The sequence below is a fragment of the Oncorhynchus mykiss genome, chromosome 16, assembly GCF_013265735.2.
Source record: "Oncorhynchus mykiss isolate Arlee chromosome 16, USDA_OmykA_1.1, whole genome shotgun sequence".
Taxonomy (NCBI): Eukaryota; Metazoa; Chordata; class Actinopteri; order Salmoniformes; family Salmonidae; genus Oncorhynchus; species Oncorhynchus mykiss.
This window is the reverse complement of record NC_048580.1, coordinates 40,830,841-40,852,745: the sequence shown is the minus strand read 5'-3', so window position 1 is coordinate 40,852,745 and position 21,905 is coordinate 40,830,841. Positions and strand designations below refer to the sequence as shown.

The 21,905-nt window shown below is 42.7% G+C and overlaps 2 protein-coding genes across 3 annotated transcripts; both read right to left on the bottom strand.

Moving 5' to 3' along the window:
• Positions 1–8,576: 8,576 nt before the first annotated feature.
• On the bottom strand, positions 8,577–16,689 carry LOC110491970 (zinc finger protein Eos). The gene is made up of 8 exons (XM_021565878.2): positions 16,351–16,689; positions 15,150–15,204; positions 14,858–14,968; positions 13,789–14,067; positions 13,452–13,619; positions 12,402–12,560; positions 12,050–12,187; positions 8,577–11,923 (listed from the first exon to the last, which is right to left on the bottom strand). Exons 2-8 carry the CDS (start codon positions 15,187–15,189, stop codon positions 10,980–10,982), a joined length of 1,839 nt encoding a protein of 612 aa, XP_021421553.2. The 5' UTR covers positions 15,190–15,204; positions 16,351–16,689; the 3' UTR covers positions 8,577–10,979.
• A 156-nt stretch (positions 16,690–16,845) lies between these two features.
• On the bottom strand, positions 16,846–21,764 carry dnajc22 (DnaJ (Hsp40) homolog, subfamily C, member 22). 2 transcript variants are annotated; one of them, XM_021565879.2, is made up of 5 exons: positions 21,632–21,764; positions 18,988–19,624; positions 18,289–18,475; positions 17,807–17,912; positions 16,846–17,565 (listed from the first exon to the last, which is right to left on the bottom strand). In XM_021565879.2, the coding sequence occupies exons 2-5, from the start codon at positions 19,544–19,546 to the stop codon at positions 17,377–17,379; spliced, it is 1,041 nt and encodes a 346-aa protein (XP_021421554.1). In that variant the 5' UTR covers positions 19,547–19,624; positions 21,632–21,764; the 3' UTR covers positions 16,846–17,376. The 2 variants fall into 2 exon arrangements, with proteins under 2 accessions (XP_021421554.1, XP_021421556.1); XM_021565881.2 differs by having other exon boundaries at positions 18,988–19,587.
• Between the last annotated feature and the right edge of the window lie 141 nt (positions 21,765–21,905).

Here is a 21,905-nt window from a genome sequence, read left to right as displayed (position 1 = left end):
ATTTAATGTATTTAATGTTTAATGTATTTTTATTGGAAACAAATAAGTTGGAACAGAGCTGGGTTGCATAACATAATTTGATATCAAAAGTAACACTTATTTTAAAGAATGAGGCAGTTTCACGTATTTGTCATCTTGAGGTAAAGTTTTCTTTGTCACATTACATTGGTCACAAAATTAAAACATTGCAATTCAGTGAAAGGCTAATGACAGGAATAAGGGCAATTCCACAGTAAGTGTGACAGGATTTTTCACTGTCAAAACAAAAGCCATACATTTGCCTCTGGTCATTCTGTTACCAATCTTTGCATCTGCACTGTTCCAAGTAAAGGTTGTTGTAAAATGTTCTATGGAAATTCAAAGTAGTCCTTGTGCATAGTTGTATGGTTAAACTTTGCACTCATTGGATTTTGTTTGCGATGCTCAGGTTTTTCATTTTTAAATGTTACAAGAGGTGCTTGAAGATGGCAGCCCCCATGCACTTAATACAAACTCGTTTTGCTAAGTCGGCTGTATTGTATATTGCTCTGTTACTCTATTTTTTTGTATGATCATTAGCGTATACATGATCCCAATTTTAGCTTACGCAGCCAATTTGAAAAATCTAAAATGAGATTTTGCTGATTTATTGGCACAATGAACCATATCGTGCACGGTAGTTTAAAAACATTGGCTAATGTTAACGAAAACAAGAGATCACAGCCCGTGAGTCAGTCAAACAAGCAGAAGTGGGCAGGTCCAAGCACGAGGTAGCGCGATACTATTGGAACGTTCTAGCATACGTTTGCATATTCCCGTTAGGTAACCCCTTGTCTGAAGTACGCATGTGCAATGCCTGAATTCGCCTTTGCACTTCTAATCAACGCGAATTTTTAAAAAGGTAAGGACTACAATTTAGTCCACTCTGTTCGTAACATATTTTAGTTTTGGGAACAGAACTACTTTGATCCACATTTTTAAACGATAAAATTATCAAAATCTCGGCCAAAATCTTATATTTTTCCACTGCCGGTCACTGGGTCAAGCGGATGCTTCACATTTAGACATCCAGTGAAATATCTGTGGTGTTAAAACGATGTCAGATTCTCCAATATTTATGTACGTTGACCATTGCTCTCAGGGTTGCCATGCTCGCTATTTTCTAGCTAAATTTGGATAACAATTTCGCTGGTGAAAATGTGTTGGTCGCGGGTTTTTGAACTACTTCTAAATTGCACCGCGGCCGCCATTGAATTGCCATGGCATTTCTCTTTAAATGTGACCTGTTGATTTGTAAGACAGCGAGGCGGGCTGATCGCTCGGAGACTGCATTCTAATGTTGACTTAGTTTTATTTGAGCAATCAAGCGAAGTGTTTTATGCATGCTCAGTTCTTAGGTCTCGGGGGCTGCCCGAGTGGAAATGTGGAATGGAAGTTATGGAACTACCTCCCGTGGTTCATTTTACGGGGGAAAGTCTTCAATGAAACTGACATTAAATATGGAGAATGATACATTTGCCTCTGTTGGCCATCAAGTAGCCTATTTAATTTATATTCCATATGTTAAATGACGATATCACTGAAGTCATTGCAAATCAATTTTTGCCAGTTTTGTAGCCTACCTGGAGCTGGCAAACCAATTTCATACATAAACTGAAGTTAAAGGCTATTGTTGTAGCCTTGTGTTATTATGCAATTATTAATGGACATGTTTAATTTCAGAAGTAATCAAAGCTCTATCGTAATTGCCGAGCAGTTGTTAGAACATTAGATTAACGGTAACAGTAATCAGATTAGGCTACATGTAAAATAAAATGTAATTCAATGTTTGTCAACAAAACGGAGAACATTAGATTAACGGTAGCAGTAATCAGATTGTCAACAAAACGGGCAGTTAACAAGCATATTCGTTTCAAATACTGTACCAGTCAGAAGTTTGGACACACCTACTCATTCAAAGGTTCTTTATTTTTTACTATATTCTACATTGTAGAATAATAGTGAAGACATACAAAATATTAAATAACACATGGAATGGAATCATGTAGTAACCAAAAGAAGTGTTAAACAAATCAAAATATACACTGCTCAAAAAAAAAAAGTGAACACAAAAATAACACATCCTAGATCTGAATGAATGAAATATTCTTATTAAATACTTTTTTCTTTACATAGTTGAATGTGCTGACAACAAAATCACACAATTATCAATGGAAATCAAATTTATCAACCCATGGAGGTCTGGATTTGGAGTCACACTCAAAATTAAAGTGGAAAACCACACTAGGCTGATCCAACTTTGATGTAATGTCCTTAAAACAAGTCAAAATGAGGCTCAGTAGTGTGTGTGGCCTCCACGTGCCTATATGACCTCCCTACAACGCCTGGGCATGCTCCTGATGAGGTGGTGGATGGTCTCCTGGGGGATCTCCTCCCAGACCTGGACTAAAGCATCTGCCAACTCCTGTACAGTCTGTGGTGCAACGTGGCGTTGGTGGATGGAGCGAGACATGATGTCCCAGATGTGCTCAATTGGATTCAGGTCTGGGGAACGGGCGGGCCAGTCCATAGCATCAATGCCTTCCTCTTGCAGGAACTGCTGACACACTCCAGCCACATGAGGTGGCATTGTCTTGCATTAGGAGGAACCCAGGGCCAACCGCACCAGCATATGGTCTCACAAGGGGTCTGAGGATCTCATCTCGGTACCTAATGGCAGTCAGGCTACCTCTGGCGAGCACATGGAGGGCTGTGCGGCCCCCCAAAGAAATGCCACCCCACACCATGACTGACCCACCGCCAAACCGGTCATGCTGGAGGATGTTGCAGGCAGCAGAACGTTCTCCACGGCGTCTCCAGACTGTCACGTCTGTCACGTGCTCAGTGTGAACCTGCTTTAATCTGTGAAGAGCACAGGGCGCCAGTGGCGAATTTGCCAATCTTGGTGTTCTCTGGCAAATGCCAAACGTCCTGCGCTGTGTTGGGCTGTAAGCACAACCCCCACCTGTGGACGTCGGGCCCTCATACCATTCTCATGGAGTCTGTTTCTGACCGTTTGAGCAGACACATGCACATTTGAGGCCTGCTGGAGGTCATTTTGCAGGGCTCTGGCAGTGCTCCTCCTGCTCCTCCTTGCACAAAGGCGGAGGTAGCGGTCCTGCTGCTGGGTTGTTGCCCTCCTACGGCCTCCTCCACGTCTCCTGATGTACTGGCCTGTCTCCTGGTAGCGCCTCCATGCTCTGGACACTACGCTGACAGACACAGCAAACCTTCTTGCCACAGCTCGCATTGATGTGCCATCCAGGATGAGCTGCACTACATGACTCCGTCTCATGCTACCACTAGAGTGAAAGCACCAACAGCATTCAAAAGTGACCAAAACATCAGCCAGGAAGCATAGGAACTAAGTGGTCTGTGGTTACCACCTGCAGAACCACTCCTTTATTGGGGGTGTCTTGCTAATTGCCTATAATTTCCAACTGTTGTCTATTCCATTTGTAAAACAGCATGTGAAATTTATTGTAAATCAGTGTATGAGCAGTGTATTTTAGATTCTTCAAAGTAACCACCCTTTGTCTTGATGACAGCTTTGCACACTTGGCAGTCTCTCAACCAGCTTCATGAGGAATGCTTTCCCAACAGTCTTGAAGGAGTTCCCACAAATGCTGAGCACTTGTTGGCTGCTTATCCTTCACTCTGCAGTCCAACTCATCCCAAACCATCTCAATTGGGTTGAGATTGGGGAGGCCAGGTCATCTGATGCAGCACTCCATCACTCTCCTTCTTGGTCAAATAGCCCTTACACAGCCTGGAGGTGTGTTCGTTCATTATCCTGTTGAAAAACAAATGATAGTCCCTCTAAGCGCAAACCAGATGGGATGACATACCGCTGAAAAATGCTGTGGTAGCCATGCTGGTTAAGTGTACCTTGAATTCTAAATACATCACAGTGTCACCAGAAAAGCACCATCACACCTCCTCCATGCTTCACGGTGAGAACCACACATGCGGAGATCATTCGTTCACCCACTCAGCATCTCACAAAAACACGGCCAAATCTAGACTCATCAGACCAAAGGACAGATTTCCACCAGTCTAATGTCCATTGCTTGTTTCTTGGCCCAAGCAAGTCTTATTATTATTGGTGTCCTTTAGTAGTGGTTTCTTTGCAGCAATTTGACCATGAAGGCCTGATTCACGCAGTCTCCTCTGAACAGTTGATGTTGAGATGTGTCTGTTACTTGAACTCTGTGAAGCATTTATTTGGGCTGCAATTTCTTGGGCTGGTAACTCTAATGAACTTATCCTCTACAGCAGAGGTAACTCTGGGTCTTCCTTTCCTGTGGCGGTCCTCATGAGAGCCAGTTTCATCATAGCGCTTGATGGTTTTTGCGACTGAACTTGAAGAAAGTTTCAAAGTTCTTGAAATTTTTCACATTGACTGACCATGTCTTAAAGCATTTTACCTTTATTTAACTAGGCAAGTCAGTTAAGAACAAATTCTTATTTACAACGATGGCTTACCCCGGCCAAACCCTAACCCAGATGACGCTGGACCAATTGTGCACCGACCTATGGGACTCCCAATTATGGCCGGTTGTGATACAGCCTGGAATCGAACCAGGGTCTGTAGTGACACCTCAAGCACTGAGATGCAGTGCCTTAGACCGCTGCTACACTTGGGAGCCCAATGACGGACTGTCGTTTTTCTATGCTTATTTGAGCTGTTCTTGTCATAACACGGACTTAGTCTTTTACCAAATAGGGTTATCTTCTGTGTACCCCCCTACCTTGTCACAAAACGTATTAAGGATAGAAATTCCACAAATAACCTTTTAACAAGGCACACCTGTTCATTAAAATGCATTCCAGGTGACTACCTCATGAAGTTGGTTGAGAGAATGCCAATAGTGTGCAAAGCTGTCATCAAGGCAAAGGGTGGCTACTTTAAAGAATCTCAAATATAAAATATATTTGATTTGTTTAACACTTTTTTGGTTACTACATGATTCCATATGTTATTACATAATTTTGATGTCTTCACTATTATTCTACAATGTAGAAAATAGTAAAATAAAGAAAAACACTGGAATTAGTAGGTGTGTCCAAACTTGGTACTGTACATAATATTCATATTTAACTCAGTCATTGAAATTATGACCCCATCCTCAGTAGCCTATTCCAGCAGGCTTTTGGCAAACACAAGACCTTCTTACCTTGAAATCTATTCATTTTGAATGAAGTAGTCTGTTCATTTGAACTAAGCAAGCTTCTAAATCGTTCAGTTTACATCTTGCCTATATCTTGTCTAGGCTACCGTAGACTATCTGAAAGAGATTGTAGGCCTATCAGGAGCTGTAGGCTACCAAGTTTACTCTAAAACCAGAGCTAAATTGAATTACAATCATAAACTCAAATTCTAATTTGTAAATTATGCCTATTGAAATGACAAGTTGATCTCACAAATGGGCAATTTATAACTGTTTGTATTCTTAACATTTGGCACATAATAACAGCACAATTGCCAGAAAATAGCCTAACATTTGTTTTTTTTATGGTCATCCAAGTTTTTTTTTGCTCAAAAATGCGCAAAGGGGATATATTTACAATTATAAGCCTGGTTCGAGCCCTAAATGCTGATTGGCTGAAAGTCGTGGTATATATCAGACCATATACCATTTGTATGACCCAAAAATATTTGTTACTCTTCTAATTGGTAACCAGTTTATAATAGCAATAAGGAACCTGGGGGGTTTGTGGTATATGGCCAATATACCACGGCTAACAGCTGTGGTATATTGTCAAAAATACTGGATGTTGTTGACAAGCATATTCAGTTCATATACAGTGGGGCAAAAAAGTATTTAGTCAGCCACCAATTGTGCAAGTTCTCCCACTTAAAAAGATAAGAGAGTCCTGTAATTTTCATCATAGGTACACTTCAACTATGACAGACAAAATGAGAAAAAAAATCCAGAAAATCACATTGTAGGATTTTTTATGAATTTATTTGCAAATTATGGTGGAAAATAAGTATTTGGTCAATAACAAAAGTTTATCTCAATACTTTGTTATATACCCCTTTTTGGCAATGACAGAGGTCAAACGTTTTCTGTAAGTCTTCACAAGGTTTTCACATACTGTTGCTGGTATTTTGGCCCATTCCTCCATGCAGATCTCCTCTAGAGCAGTGATGTTTTGGGGCTATTGCTGGACAACACGGACTTTCAACTCCCTCCAAAGATTTTCTATGGGGTTGAGATCTGGAGACTGGCTAGGCCACTCCAGGACCTTGAAATGCTTCTTACGAAGCCACTCCTTCGTTGCCCGGGCGGTGTGTTTGGGATCATTGTCATGCGGAAAGACCCAGCCACGTTTCGTCTTCAATGCCCTTGCTGATGGAAGGAGGTTTTCACTCAAAATCTCACGATACATGGCCCCATTCATTCTTTCCTTTACACGGATCAGTCGTCCTGGTTCCTTTGCAGAAAAACAGCCCCAAAGCATGATGTTTCCACCCCCATGCTTCACAGTAGGTATGGCGTTCTTTGGATGCAACTCAGCATTCTTTGTCCTCCAAACACGACGAGTTGAGATTTTACCAAAAAGTTATATTTTGGTTTCATCTGACCATATGACATTCTCCCAATCTTCTTCTGGATCATCCAACTGCTCTCTAGCAAACTTCAGACGTACCTGGACACGTCTGGCACTGCAGGATTTGAGTCCCTGGCGGCGTAGTGTTTTACTGATGGTAGGCTTTGTTACTTTGGTCCCAGCTCTCTGCAGGTCATTCACTAGGTCCCCCCGTGTGGTTCTGGGATTTTTGCTCACCGTTCTTGTGATCATTTTGACCCCACGGGGAGCCCCAGATCGAGGGAGATTATCAGTGGTCTTATATGTCTTCCATTTCCTAATAATTGCTCCCACAGTTGATTTCTTCAAACCAAGCTGCTTACCTATTGCAGATTCAGTCTTCCCAGCCTGATGCAGGTCTACAATTTTGTTTCTGGTGTCCTTTGACAGCTCTTTGGTCTTGGCCATAGTGGAGTTTGGAGTATGACTGTTTGAGGTTGTGGTCTTTTATACTGATAAGTTCAAACAGGTGCCATTAATACAGGAAACGAGTGGAGGACAGAGGAGCCTCTTAAAGAAGAAGTTACAGGTCTGTGAGAGCCAGAAATCTTGCTTGTTTGTAGGTGACCAAATACTTATTTTCCACCATAATTTGCAAATAAATTCATTAAAAATCCTACAATTTGATTTTCTGGATTTTTTTTCTCATTTTGTCTGTCATAGTTGAAGTATACCTATGATGAAAATTACAGGCCTCTCTCATCTTTTTAAGTGGGAGAACCTGCACAATTGGTGGCTGACTAAAGACTTTTTTGCCCCACTGTAGATATTATTCATATTTCATTCAGTGACTGAAATTACAGTCCCATCTTCAGTAGCCTTTTCCAGCAGGCTATTGGGAAACATAAGCACTTCTTACCTCGGAATCGCCAAACTATTCATGTTACATCTATTCAGTTTACATCGTGCCTACAATTTTTTTTTTGTTGTTTTTTTGTTGTTGAATTTGACCCCTTTTTCATCCAATTTCGTGGTATCCAATTGTTTAGTAGCTACTGTCTTGTCTCATCGCCACAACTCCCGTACGGGCTCGGGAGAGACGAAGGTTGAAAGTCATGCGTCCTCCGATACACAACCCAACCAAGCCGCACTGCTTCTTATAACACAGCGCGCTCCAACCCGGAAGCCAGCCGCACCAATGTGTCGGAGGAAACACCGTGCACCTGGCAACCTTGGTTAGCGCGCACTGCACCCGGCCCGCCACAGGAGTGCGCGATGAGACAAGGATATCCCTAACAGCCAAGCTCTCCCTAACCTGGACGACGCTAGGCCAATTGTGCCTCGCCCCACGGACCTCCCGGTCGCGGCCGGTTACGACAGAGCCTGGGCGCGAACCCAGAGTCTCTGGTGGCACAGACATCGTGCCTACATTTTGCCTAGGCTACTGTCAGTGGTGTAAAGTACTTAAGTAAAAATACTTTAAAGTACTACTTAAGTAGTTTTTTTTGAGTATCTGTACTTTACTATTTATATTTTTGATGACTTTTATATTTACTTCACTACATTCCTGAAGTAAATAATGTACTTTATACCTTTCCCTGACACCCAAAAGTACTCGTTACATTTTGAATGCTTAGCAGGACAAGAAAATTGTCTAATTCACACACTTAAAAGAGAAAATCCCTGGTTATCCCTACTGCATCTGATCTGGGGACTGACTAAACACAAATGCTTTAATTGTAAATTATGTGTTGGAGTGTGCCCCTGGCTATCTGTACATTTAAAAAACAAGACAATTGTGCTGTCTGGTTTGCTTAATAAAATGAATTTGAAATGATTTATCCTTTTTCTTTTCATACTTAAGTATATTTGAGCAATTACATGTACTTTTGATAATTAAGTATATTTAAAACGTTTTTACTAAAGTAGGATTTTACTGGGTGACTTTCACTTTTACTTGAGGCATTTTCTATTAAGGTATCTTTACTTTTATTCAAGTATGACAATTGGGTACTTTTTCCACCACTGGCTACTGTAGACTATCTGAATTAAGATGTAGGCCTATCAGGAGCTATGCTATAGGCAACCTACATCTATCTAAGCAAACCATGGCAAACTTTAATTACAATCATAAACCCAGATATTAGTCTGTAGCTTATTCCTGTTGAAATGACAAGTCAATCTACTAAATAGGCCATTTATTACTCTTTGTAGTCTTAAAATCATATGGCACATAATAATGGCACAATTGCCAGAAAACGTTTGTTTTTTAAAAAGTTTGTCCAAGTATTTTTTGCTCAGAGATTTCGAGATCCTCTGTCCAACATTCATCACTCAAACTCTCCAATCGGATATATCTATAGTTATGCACATGCGCAAAAGGGAATTATTTACAATTATAAAATGGGGTTCGAGCCCTGAATGCTGATTGGCTAAAAGCCATGGTATAACAGACTGTATACCATGTGTATGACAAAAATGTACTTTTATGTTGGTAACCAGTTTATAATAGCAATAAGGCACCCTGGGGGTTTGTGTATATGGCCAATATACCACGGCTAACGGCTCTATTCAGGCACTCCGCGTTTCGTCAAGCTTAAGAACAGCCCTTAGCCGTGGTATATTGGCCATATACCATACCCCTCGTGCCTTATTGCTTAATCATAGCAGTCAAATAAATTAAATCGACAGCCATTGGTGGAAAATTATCTGGCGAGTTTAATAAGGACAAATTATATTTTCTCTTGCGATATATTCAAATGAGTTTATTCTGAAAAAATATTATTTTGATAAAAAAAAACTATTTAGCTTCTAACGTCGTTACAAGTTACGTTGATTTGTTGATTTTCCTTCTTTATTGGCTTGATAACATTATGAAAAAATAGTTTTATTGTATAAATGTGAAAAAAGTTCAGTCCTTTTGGGGGGTATTTTCTGGTCATTGGGCTACAGATTTGAGCAAAACCTGGCAACCCTGATTGCTCTGTTGGTGCTTGAGGTTACTTCACAGTTCATACATAATTAATTTGTCATCACACAGTGGAAAGGATAAATGAATGAGAAACTGATAAGCACATTCATACGTCCTAGAATTATCCTATGTACATCAAGTGCATTCATAGTACAATTTGTTTTGAGTTTTTTTAAAGATACCAATACATTTGTTTGTCATTTTTCACAGGAGGATGCAAACAAAGACTAAACATTTCACATAAAACACTGAATTTGGTCTCAAACATTGTACACTTCACACACTGCAAAAACTCAAATGCATTTAGAGGTTTTCGGTTGCTTTAAAAATCGCAGGAGGTAACATTTTCTGGATTAATAATGGGCTGCTTGTGCTGTGGCTGGACAAGATTTGGGATATAGCTGACCACATCTACCAAAACTATGCTAAACGCACACTACAACATACATATATTCACATAACTATACAAAAGTAGAGAAACATTGATAGACTGAAATATTTTTTAAGTGCTTTTCTCACTATTCAGTTTCCATTTGTGCAAATGGAGTCTACCCATCAAAGTAGTAGTCCTCGTTTCCTGGACCATTCTGTGGAAGTTGACATCGAGTCACCTCTGTAAAATTGGGATGGAGATTACAATACATAAATAAAGCACCCATTTTAAGTGGAGGGACAGACCAGTACATTACCCACTTCTGTAGATGGCCTGTCTCATTAAGACAATCCTATAAAACCCTGTTCATCTGGTGTGCAGAGCATTCTTATACAAAGTCAAATTAAAGCGTTACAATAATTTATCAGTGCATTACAGCAATCTCAGACAACAAAACCCTCCAAAGGTAAAAGTAAATTTCACTTCACACTATTATCACATTTAAGCAAAGAATCTAAAAGTGCAATCCTCAATCGCATATGACCACCTCAGTCAACTCCTATCTATCACTGGATGGTTCAAGAGTCTGATCTGCACCGGAATTACAAGTCTCCTATTAATTAACTCTCTACTTCTCCACCCCTGAAATCTGTAACCATCCACAGTAAACGATCCACGTCACCTAAATATTGAAGTGCCCTTAAACAGGATATTTTACGTTCATCATAATCTCCTTTACACATGATCACGTACTCTAAAAAATAATTAAATTAACGGTTTGCTGCTATGTAACAGTTAAGGCAATGTGTGTCTGTCTCTGTGTAACGTGGTGCAGAACAAACCTGAGCCCACCGTTCTTAAAGCAGCAGACACCTCCCTCCCTCCCTAGCCAGTCCCAATTCGCTCCCACCTCTACCCTTGGCCTTAATGATGTGAATAGATCTGTAAGGTGGAAGCAATACAGAGAAAGCTCCACCAGTACACTGATTATCCCAATCCAGACCCTTCAGATTTGTGTAAACATTGAAGGGGAAGGGTTAGGGCCAAGTTGGGACCGAATCCCCCCTTTAACTCCCCTCGTCAGCCCACCTGGTGCTCCCCGCGGATGATGTGCGAGGTGAACTGGTAACGGCCCTGGCTGTGGTGCCCACAGACGTTGCACTGGAAGGGCTGGCGGAAGCCGTGGCAGCCCATGTGGATGGTGAACATCACGTGGTCCAGGAAGAACATGCGACAGTGCTCACAGCGGAATGACCGCACCGCTCGCCCCTCCCCGTCCACCACCTGTATAGAAGCCTCCTTGGAGATGGAGGGTGACCCTAAACCGGGGGTCCTCGATCCCTTCACACTAGTTGGGATGGTGGTGTCGATGGGCACGGGGCAGGCCCTGTCTCCTCTCTCCCTTTCTATGTCTGGGTCGTTGGCTTGGCTGGGGTTGGGACGGAGATGGGTGCGGCTGCGGAGCAGGCCTGGGGTTGGGTAATGTAGATGAGGGAGGAGGTGGGGGTTGTTGGAGTTGCTGGTTGGAGCTGTAACCCTGGTGCTCTGCTGCTCCTCTGCTGTGCTCTTTGTGTCGGACTTGTCTTTGAAATCGTGGCAGCCGTTGCTGGGGCTGTTGCTGGGGCCGTTGCTGACAGTGAGGCTGTGGATGTTGCTGTGACCTGAGGGAACGTTCTTGTGTCCCTTGCCTGCTTCCCGTCCAGCGAGCTCCACAGACACGGCCACATCTCCAGCTCCACCATTGACCTGGGGACCCAGAGGAGTCCGGTGGCTGTAAACAGAGCTGATGACTGGGCTGGAGTCGGACAGGCAGGCAGAGTAGGGCAGGGCCAGCTGAGGGGGCTTAGACCCAGGGACCTCACCACCTCCACACTTGCGGAGGAACCTGCCCCCAATCCCTGCTAACCCTGTAGCACCAGCTTCTCCATCAAGGTCAGAGTGCAGGTCCCCATTCTTATCCTCTTCAGGGCCAGGGGATAGTTCATAAGGTAGATCACGGTTGTTGAGCCTCATGTGCTTTTCTCCTATAAAGAAAAGGACACATCAGTGTTGACGACCTCAGGTTCATAGGACTGTATCATCTTGTTAAAGCAATGTTGGGCTTCAGTACCTTCAGGAACGTGGAAATATATAAACAGGAGAAAACTCACCCAGAAACTTCTGTGGTGTGGACCTCTTTCGTTTGGTGACGCTGTTGACCAGCCTGTGTACGAAGGACTGTTTTTCAGTGGACGGCTGGAGGACAGGCTCTGGCTCAGGGATCAGCTCCATGCCTGGGGACTCCTCCCCTACACAAAACACAGGAGACTCTGTTCAAATGCATTGACATAATACTGGAAAAACAGTCTTCTGGGTCACAGTACATTGACTGGGCCAGTGAGCTCAGATTGAACTAACACAACATGAAGGCGCAAAGTGCATTTCAGCATGTTTGTGTGGATGATGACAGAGTCAATGTGTGTTACTCTGTACATTTCACATTACGATGTGTGTGTATGTTACCCTGTGTAGTGGGGACAGTGCTGAGTGCTGGCTGATGGTTCTGTAGACTCTTTAAGTAGTTGTGGCTGCGTTCAAGGTGTTCCTCCAGGGTACTCTGCTGCTTGTAGCTACGACCACAGTAACTGCATTTGTAAAGTTTACCCACTGTCAGAGAGGGCACTGCAGCACAGAAACACAGCGATTCATGGGTCAATCAATGGGTAAATGCATCCTTCTCTTTTGGTCTTTTTTGGTAAAATGATTTCTACAAAATATGACAAAACTACGGATTGTTTCCTAGGGAAGTTAGTTATTCCTGCAAGTAAGTAAAATAAAAAAGATACATGTAGTTGTGAGTTTTATTGAGTTTTATTCAATCATTCAGTTCTAGTTCATGACCTAGTCGTTACACTATGTACTCCCCCTTCTCCGTGAATTCCCGAAGTTGTTCTCTGTTCCACGCCTATGACGTTAAAAAACACTCAACTCTCCACCGCAACGTTCCACCTTACCAAGCAGTCGGAGAAACTGACGTCATTTCACCGAAATCCGACGTTGTGCAAGTTTGCTTTCTTCGAAAATGAACCTATTTGTTCAGAACAGCAAGGCAGAGACCCACCAGGGCTTGCCTGTCTCTATCAACAACTGTTGAATGCATGTCTACATTAAATTGAAAAACACCAACAGGACATCCTGTTTTGAATACTTTTAAATGTCATTTCTTGCACATGTGGTAACTTACATTCCTGTAAAGACAATAGTTATCTATTTCCTCTGAGCCCCACTCTAGAGCTAAATTTACTTTTCTAATGCAATCACTTGCATTGTGCTATAGATTTGTACTTTTTCTAGATGCAATATGATAAAAATGTAGTACGAAGTGCAGACACCTAATACTGAGAAGTGATGGTATTACAATACTCTTACATTACATAGTGAGCTAATACCTTGTTACAACACAATGGGACTGAGGCTGGTAGAGGCACTATTCCCCATCTGGTCCCACTTAGAGCCCAAATGGTCTCACCAGTTTCCTGGCTTGACATTAGAAAGCAGGCTACTGTGTCTTACCAGTGTGTGTGCGGATGTGTCCAGAGAGTGCGTCCCGGCGGCGACAGGCGTAGTTACAGAAGGGACATTTAAAGGGTTTCTCTCCAGAGTGCAGCTTTGTGTGGCGCAGCAGATTCCCCTTCTGGGTGAAGGAGGCTCCACACTGGTTACACTGGAATGGACGCTCACCTGACAAAATACACACACACACACACACACGCACACTTCATTCCTCGTTATCCATGTCAATACTACCAAGTTGTAGCAAGGTAGTCGATCCATATCGAATCACAATTTTTACAGCTAAGCCAAAGGAGTGTGGTCTATGAGGTCTAACCTGCAGTCTATTCATCCTCACCTGTGTGGCTGCGTTTGTGCACTGTTAGTACATTGGGCCCGATGCAGACCATTCCACACACGTCACATTGGAGCTTACAATTGGGCAGTCGGATGGGACCGGCAGATGCAGGCTGAGGACTGGCCAGCTCCCCGTAACCCTTTCCTGGTCCTCCCCATACCTCACTCCCCTCTTCTGTCTTGTCCCCTCTGTCATCATCCCTCTCTCCATCTCTTCTCTCTGGCTGTGGAGAACCTGCAGACTCATTGTCACTGTAGAGTTCTACCTTAATGGTGCTCACTAAGGAAAGTGGAGACAGGCGAGAGACGTTTTGTCAATAATCATCAGAGCTTAGCATACGGAAACGTATTTCTTAAATTGCACTGAAGTAAATCTTTATATATTGAAATACCAATAAAAATGTATCGTATGGAAATAATTCCTCAAGGGAGATAACTGCCAGTGTTCTTTCAGTCAGTTTTTCATGTGATATATTAAATACAGTACAGTCAATAGGTTACCGAGATCATGGATAGGAGACAAACATTGAGTATACAAAACATTAAGAACACCTGCTCTTTCAATGACATAGATTGACCAGGTGGATCCAGGTGAAAACTATCATCCCATTGATGTTACTTCAATTCACTTCAATCAGTGTAGATGAAGGGGAGGAGACAGGTTAAAGAAGGATTTTTAAGCCTTGAGACAATTGAGACATGGAGTGTGTGTGTGCCATTCAGAGGTTGAATGAGCAAGACAAAATATTTAAGTGCCTTTGAATGGGTTACGGTAGTAGTAAACCCGTTTGTGAAGAATTGCAACGCTGCTGGGTTTTTCACACTCAACTGTTTCCCTTGTGTATCAAAAATGGTCCACCACCCAAAGAACATCCAGCCAACTTGACACAACTGGGAAGCATTGGAGTCAACATGGGCCAGCATCCCTGTGGAACACTTTTGACACCTTGTAGAGTCCATGCCCCGATGAATTGAGGCTGTTCTGAAGGCAAAAGGGGGGAGGGGTTGCCACTCAATACTAGGAAGGTGTTATTAATGTTTTGTACACTCAGTGTATAGCGATGACTGACCACTAAGAGATCTGTTTGGAGAGGACTGTTTACAGTTTGGAGTGGTCAATGTTGGAACCCTCAGACCTCCACAGAAATCACCTCGCTCCTTTGCCGACTCTCCTCCACTGCCTGTGAAGACACACGTACGTACGCACGCACACACACACACGCATACACACACACAGTATGCACTTGTATTTCATGTATTGAACCAGGCCTAAATATAATTAGACCGATTGTGTTACTTCTAAAAAATACTTTTTGGAATAAGACTTGGTAGAACAAGAAACACCCACTGTTTTTTCCATACCTGACATATATGAAAATCCATTGCAGTCATCAGCATTCATTCTCTCACCAGCTGACTAGGGCACAGAGAGAAAAACAGACAAGTCAGAGCAATGATGTGGTCCCACTCATGAGATATTCTAGCATACAACAATCGTTCATCTTGAGCATGCTCACTTGTCATTCAAATTGATGCCATTTTGGGTACAATTGTATGATGCTCACCATGTTAAATCTATTCTTTATGGCAGCTTTCTTTTTCAAATATCTGACTGCAGTAAATGCAGTAATAGATTGTTTGACACAAGTTTGTATTGTCTGTCTAACTGGCAATTGTCTCTAGTCTATCTAGATCACCTATACTCAGTTGCCAGGAAATGCACAGAAGTTCAACATTTATAGTCAGTGCTGAAGTGTGACACTTGAACTCTCCTCCCTCCTCCACCACATACCCAGGAAATGTGGAGTACATGTTTTATCACATTTCTCTGGTTTATCACCATGATAAGTAAATCAATCATAGCATTGTATTATTTTCATGTATTTTAAATGTTACATGGATCTTCAAATCAAACCCAAATGTAACATTTTGGTTACTGAGTGATCCTGGTGAGGCCAATATAAAGCTATCCATCCATCAGCAAGAGGATGGACGGTCTACCCCCCAGCCTTTGGTACCGCCGGTGCGCCAATCATATTAATGGAAGATATTCATTGGGTGAATTCATTATGGAAACCGTTAACTCTTTAGATCCAAACGGAAGCAAACAGAGCAAAACGAGAGTTTCTGTTGGACAAATTCAAGTAGGTCCCGCCCCTTTTCGTTCCGTTTAAGAAACGTTTTTCAACAGAATTGGCGGAATGAATATACCCCTGACATTCGTTTCGTGTTGCCATGTCACTGTGCTGGCTTTGATGGAACAAGTTGATGATGGAACGTGACAGGTTAATAAGGACGCGATAAATAAATATTGGTGCAAACAAGCATCAAAAGTCAACACAAATGCCATTTAGATGGGCACTTCCCCGATTGATGCAGCTGTCATCCGAAAATGACATGTCAGTCAAACTAGCGGAATAATGTTTCTTCTGAGACGTTGCTATGGCACCCACCACCCGACGAAATGCTGTCCACCTGAACTAGCCCGAAACATATCCTTGCCAAAATGTCACTTTCTTTGACTAAACGCTGTTGTTAACAAGTGCATCACCCTCTTCCTTACCTGACGAACGACTATTGTTGTCGTTTTTAAATGTCAGAATATCTGTTTGTTGTCTCTGGCGACGGCAGCATCTCCGGATATAAATTTTACCTGACAACTTCCGGGCCCATATTGGGCCCGATGCAATCTGGGATCCTTGGGACGTCCATAAACCATTGAAGTTGAAATGCAAAATGGGTAAGAGTTATGGTTTATAGGGTAGGGACGTCCCAAGGAACACGGATAGCACTGACCGCTGGCATACAGGCCGAATAGCCTACAACAGATTGGGCGCGTTCCTCTGCCCAGGCGTTGCTGACGCATACCAGGTCTTACAACGCCTGGATAGGTTTTACCCACTGGCTAACCACATCAAAAGTTATATCAATTTGGTGCCCGACTGCACAGTCGATGACGTGGCACGCAACCATTAGTTGAAACATGCAACTTCTAGGGAAGACGACTATGACCTGATCAGTAGCCAGTGATTGCCGAAAACATCGATGCACAGGCTAATTAAAGATGTGGAAAACAGCAGATTTATTGAGGCACCAAAAAGTACGTATTTTAAATCAGAAAGGTGTGATGTTTGGGTACTGGTCTTGAGAGCATTTTTCTATTATATGAATTGACAGTCATTATAGTTGGCGTTCTACAATTCACCACAAGATGGCAGCAATGTATTTTTGTCATTAATATGAGAGCAACCATAATATTGGAGTCACTATTATCAAGAAGTTGTATACAGAACATATGTTTTAACATCAACCCCAATGTACAGCTGTCTAACAGCATGAAATTGTTTACAATATTGCTGTGCTGCTGTAATCCTGTTATAAGAACCCGTGTGACATGTTTGTCTGAGAAAATAAAATACATATCATTAAAAAAAGAGAGAGCAACCTGGCTACGACAAAATGTAATCTGCATCTAGAAAGTATCCCTTCTTGGCTTGGATAAAACACATTATGACAATTGATCCTGTGAGCGGACGACCAAGTCCGTGCCACGTCATTGGCATTTGGGTTGACGGGTCGAGCAGGGAAATCATTTATTTCGATGCTCAGGCTTCTGTCCTCTGAGCAGAGTCTCATAGGCTTCTTGGATCTGTATAAACATCTTCTGTGCCTCTTCCATCTTGCTGCCAGGGTTGTGGTCTGGGTGCCACACCTTCACCAGCTCTCTGTAGCTACGTGTTATCTCATCCATAGAAGCCTCCTTATTCACTGACAACATCTGAAACACAACAACTGTACAGCATGGGGCAGGCATAGTAGGGCATGCTCATTGAAATACAGAAAATCGAGCCAACCAGCAGCATCAATGGGATTTGACTGCATTATTGCTGTTGTAACCGCACCAAAGGCAGCCACATCGATTGGATATTGCTATGGTAACTACCCCAGGGGCAGTAACATCATTGGTATCGACCCCTCTGCTATAGCTCAATGTTTCAATGTTACACAGTCATACTCACTTGCAGTGCCTCTCTCTCCCTCTGACTGCGCTCTGTGAGCAGGATCTCCAAAACCTTCCTCCAGCTCTCCTCCGAGGGGCCCCAGCCAGTGAAAGCACCCAGTATCCTATTAGTTTTAGTTTAGTTCAGTTTAGGTTTGAAAGATACTCATTATACATCGGACCAGAGGAGGCTGGTGGGGGGAGCTATAGGAGGACGGGATCATTGTAATGGCTGGAATGGAATTAATGAAAAGGTATCAAACACATCAAACATATGGAAACCACGTTTGACTCAATTCTATATATCCCATTATAGCCATTACAATGAGCCAGTGCTCCTATAGCTCCTCCCACCAGCCTCAGGACTAATCTTCCTGGGTTCATACTCAAACACATAAACAAGAACAAAATCCTATCCCTAAAAATATCAATTCAGCAACTTCTTAAACTTATATTTGATTGTTTGTATGTTTGTTTGTTTGTTTCCAGTTATGGTTGTACCTGTAGGGTAGCAGCAGGAAATACTCCACCGCCGAGCGGAGCCAGGGAAAGAACCAGAACATGTCCAGCAGGGCTGCCACACAGTCAGACAGGTAGTAGAGAGTGGCTGTGGTATTGTGGAAGATACTGTATCCCAGTGGAGCTGAGAATGCCAGCCAGACGAGGGCCAGACGGTAGAGACGAGGACCTATAGACAACAGGAAGAGACGCATATGGATACAAGTAACACGATATTAGTAACAAGGAGGAGAATTGTTGATTCAGCGTTAGACACCAAGAGAAAATGTTGTTTTTTTATGACTGAAAACATAGGAAGGACAATATTTTCTACTACTCTATAGATATAGCAACAGTATCTACATGTCTTCTGTAGTAATGGCCTCCAGGGCCAGCAACGTCAATATTTTTATTAAAAAAATGTAACTAGGCAAGTCAGTTCAGAACAAATTCTTATTTACAATGACGGCCTCGGAACAGTGGGTTAACTGCCTTGTTCAGGGTCAGATTTTTACCTTGTCAGCTCAGGGAGCTCGGTTACTAGTCCAACGCTCTAACCACTAGGCTACCTGCCGCCCCTACTTTATAGATAGTACTTGCTGTAAAAGGCCATCATAGGCAGGTTTGGGTGGACTTTGGCCTATTGTAATAGTGGAACATAGTTGGTTGGAGATTTCAAATCATGGGCCATGGTCTACATACCCAGTTCTTGTTGACTCCCAGAAGATGGATGGGTTTTGAACCTGCGGTGCTGTGACGCTGTGACGCTGGCAGCGATACTGATGGGCAGAGGGGAGATGGTGCTGCCATAGAAGATAGGGGAGGTGATGACACAGGCGATGAGGGTCTTGTGTAGGTCAGTTGTCTGCTCTCCCACACTGGAAACCAGGTGGACCCCGGCGCCCACACACAGCGGCAGTACAATCAGGTAGAAGAAACTCAGTGAGTTCAGGCCGATCAGTGCCACCGTTCCGAAATAGATCCCTACGGAAATCTGACCAGCAAATCTGGCAACGCTCACAGGTGGAGGTCTGGCTATAGGGTGCCTTTTGCTATCTCTTAACCCTCCCACTGTCTCCCGGTTGGCTTCTCCCACATATGCAGGGATACGAAAGAACTCTCTGGCCCAGCCAACTCCAAAGCCCCCAAGGGTTAGCATCCATAGCAGGGCATGGCTGTCTCTTCCTAAGTACAGGTGATGAAGGCCCAACGGTCCACCCATTGCCCATAAGGCATAGGTGACAGTCACACTTTTCGTCATGATGATAGGATGGATAGGATCTCAGTGGATCAACGTTTGGACTATAGAAGAAAAACAGTCATCCTTGAAGACGAGAGTCTGCATTTCATAAGCAAAAAGTTGATTATTTATGAAAGAAGGTTAACTCAGTCACAGGCTGAAAGTAATGAGCAAAAACGATGATATACGAGAACATACACAGCATTCAGGGAAATACATACACGTCTTCATTGAAGGAAATAAATATGACACACATTGTAACTATGTAACACTTATCATAGCCTAATTATGTAATTAGCACTGAACAAAAATACAAACATAACATGCAACAATTTCAAAGATTTTACTGTCTTACAGTTCATATAAGGAAATCGGTCAATTGAAATAAATTCATTGGGCCCTAATCTATGGTTTTCACATGACCAGGAATACAGATATGCATCTGTTAGTCAAAGACACCTTTAAAAAATGTAGGGGTGTGGATCAGAAAACCAGTCAGTATCTGGTGTGACCACCATTTGCCTCATGCAGCGCGAGACATCTCCTTCGCATAGAGTTGATCAGACTGTTGATTGGGGCCTGTGGAATGTTGTCCCACTCCTCTTCAATGGTTGTGCGAAGTTGCTCAATATTGGCGGGAACTGGAACACACTGTTGTACACGTCAATCCAGAGCATCCCAAACATGCTCAATGGGTGACATGTCTGGTGAATATGCAGGCCATGGAAGAACTGGGATATTTTCAGTTTCCAGGAATTGTGTACAGATCCTTGCGACATGGGGCCGTGAATTATCATGCTGAAACATGAGGTGATGGCGATGGATGAATGGCACGACAATGGGCCTCAGGATCTCGTCACGGTATCTCTGTGCATTCGAATTTGCATTGATAAAATCCAATTGTGTTCATTGTCCGTAGTTTATGTCTGCCCATACCATAACCCACCGCCACCATGGGGCACTCTGTTCACAACATTGACATCAGCAAACCGCTCCCCCACACGATGCAGTACACATTACGCTGTCTGCCATCTGCCCGGTTGCCATCTGCCCGGTACAGTTGAAACCGTGATTCATCCGTGAAGAGCACACTTTCCAGAGTGCCAGTGGCCATCGAAGGTGAGAATTTGCCCACTGAAGTCAGTTACGACGCCGAACTACAGTCAGGTCAAGACCCTGGTGCGGACGACGAGCCCACAGATGAGCTTCCCTGAGACGGTTTCTGACAGTTTGTGCAAAAATTATTTGGTTCTGCAAAACCACAGTTTTATCAGCTATCTGGGTGGCTGGTCTCAGACAAAGAAGAAGCTGGATGTGGAGATCCTGGGTTGTCATGGTTACACATGGTCTGCGGTTGTAAGGCCGGTTGGACGTACTGCCAAATTCTCTCAAACAACGTTGGAGGCGGCTTATCGTAGGAAAATTAACACTCAATTCTCTGGCAACAGCTCTGCTGGAAATTCCTGCAGTCAATTGCACACTCCCTCAAAACTGTGGCATTGTGTTGTGTGACAAAACGGCACATTTGAGTTTGGCCATTTATTGTTCCCTGCAAAAGGTGCACCTGTGTAATGAGCATGCTGTTTAATCAGATTATTGTTATGCCACACCTGTCAGGTGGATGGATTATCTTGGCAGAGGAGAAATGCTCACTAACAGTGATATAAACAAATTTGTGCACAACATTTTTGAGAAATAAGCTTTTTGTGCGTATGGAACATTTCTGGGATCTTTTACTTCAGCTCATGAAACATGGGACCGACACTACATGTTGCGTTTATATTTTTGTTCAGTGTAGCTCTCTGAACATTTGTTAATGTTTAGGAATGGGAAGAACGAAGGGACAGAATAAGAGATAAAATTATCAATAATACACACTATTATTATAAACAGTAAAAACAGTACACATTGGGTGCTACCGATCCATAACATGATAACAAAGCTGGACTGATAAGAACAAGAATATGCCGTTTTCATTGAACAAAATGAATCACTGCAGTATATCAAATTCTCTATGAATTTACTGTTGATAGACCATAGAATGTACCATTGATTAGACTTACATAAATATGATTTTGAGTTATTTTGTAAAAGATACAAACTTACGACACAAATCAATCTTGGCAGTACAAATTCTTCCGTGGTTTAGAGATTGTTATTGCATCAGTAATGGACTTTGGATGGTGACAATGAAGTTGATAGGCCTTCTGGGCCCTGAATAGGCACAATAAACTTGATTCACACTTCCTGGATAACTGCAATGCTAAAACAGGCGTAAATATGGTAATTTGGGACAGAATACTTTCAATGTTTTAATAGTGGTGGAAAGTAAACAAATGTGTGTACATGCATGTTCCTGTCAATATTATGCTTCAGAAAT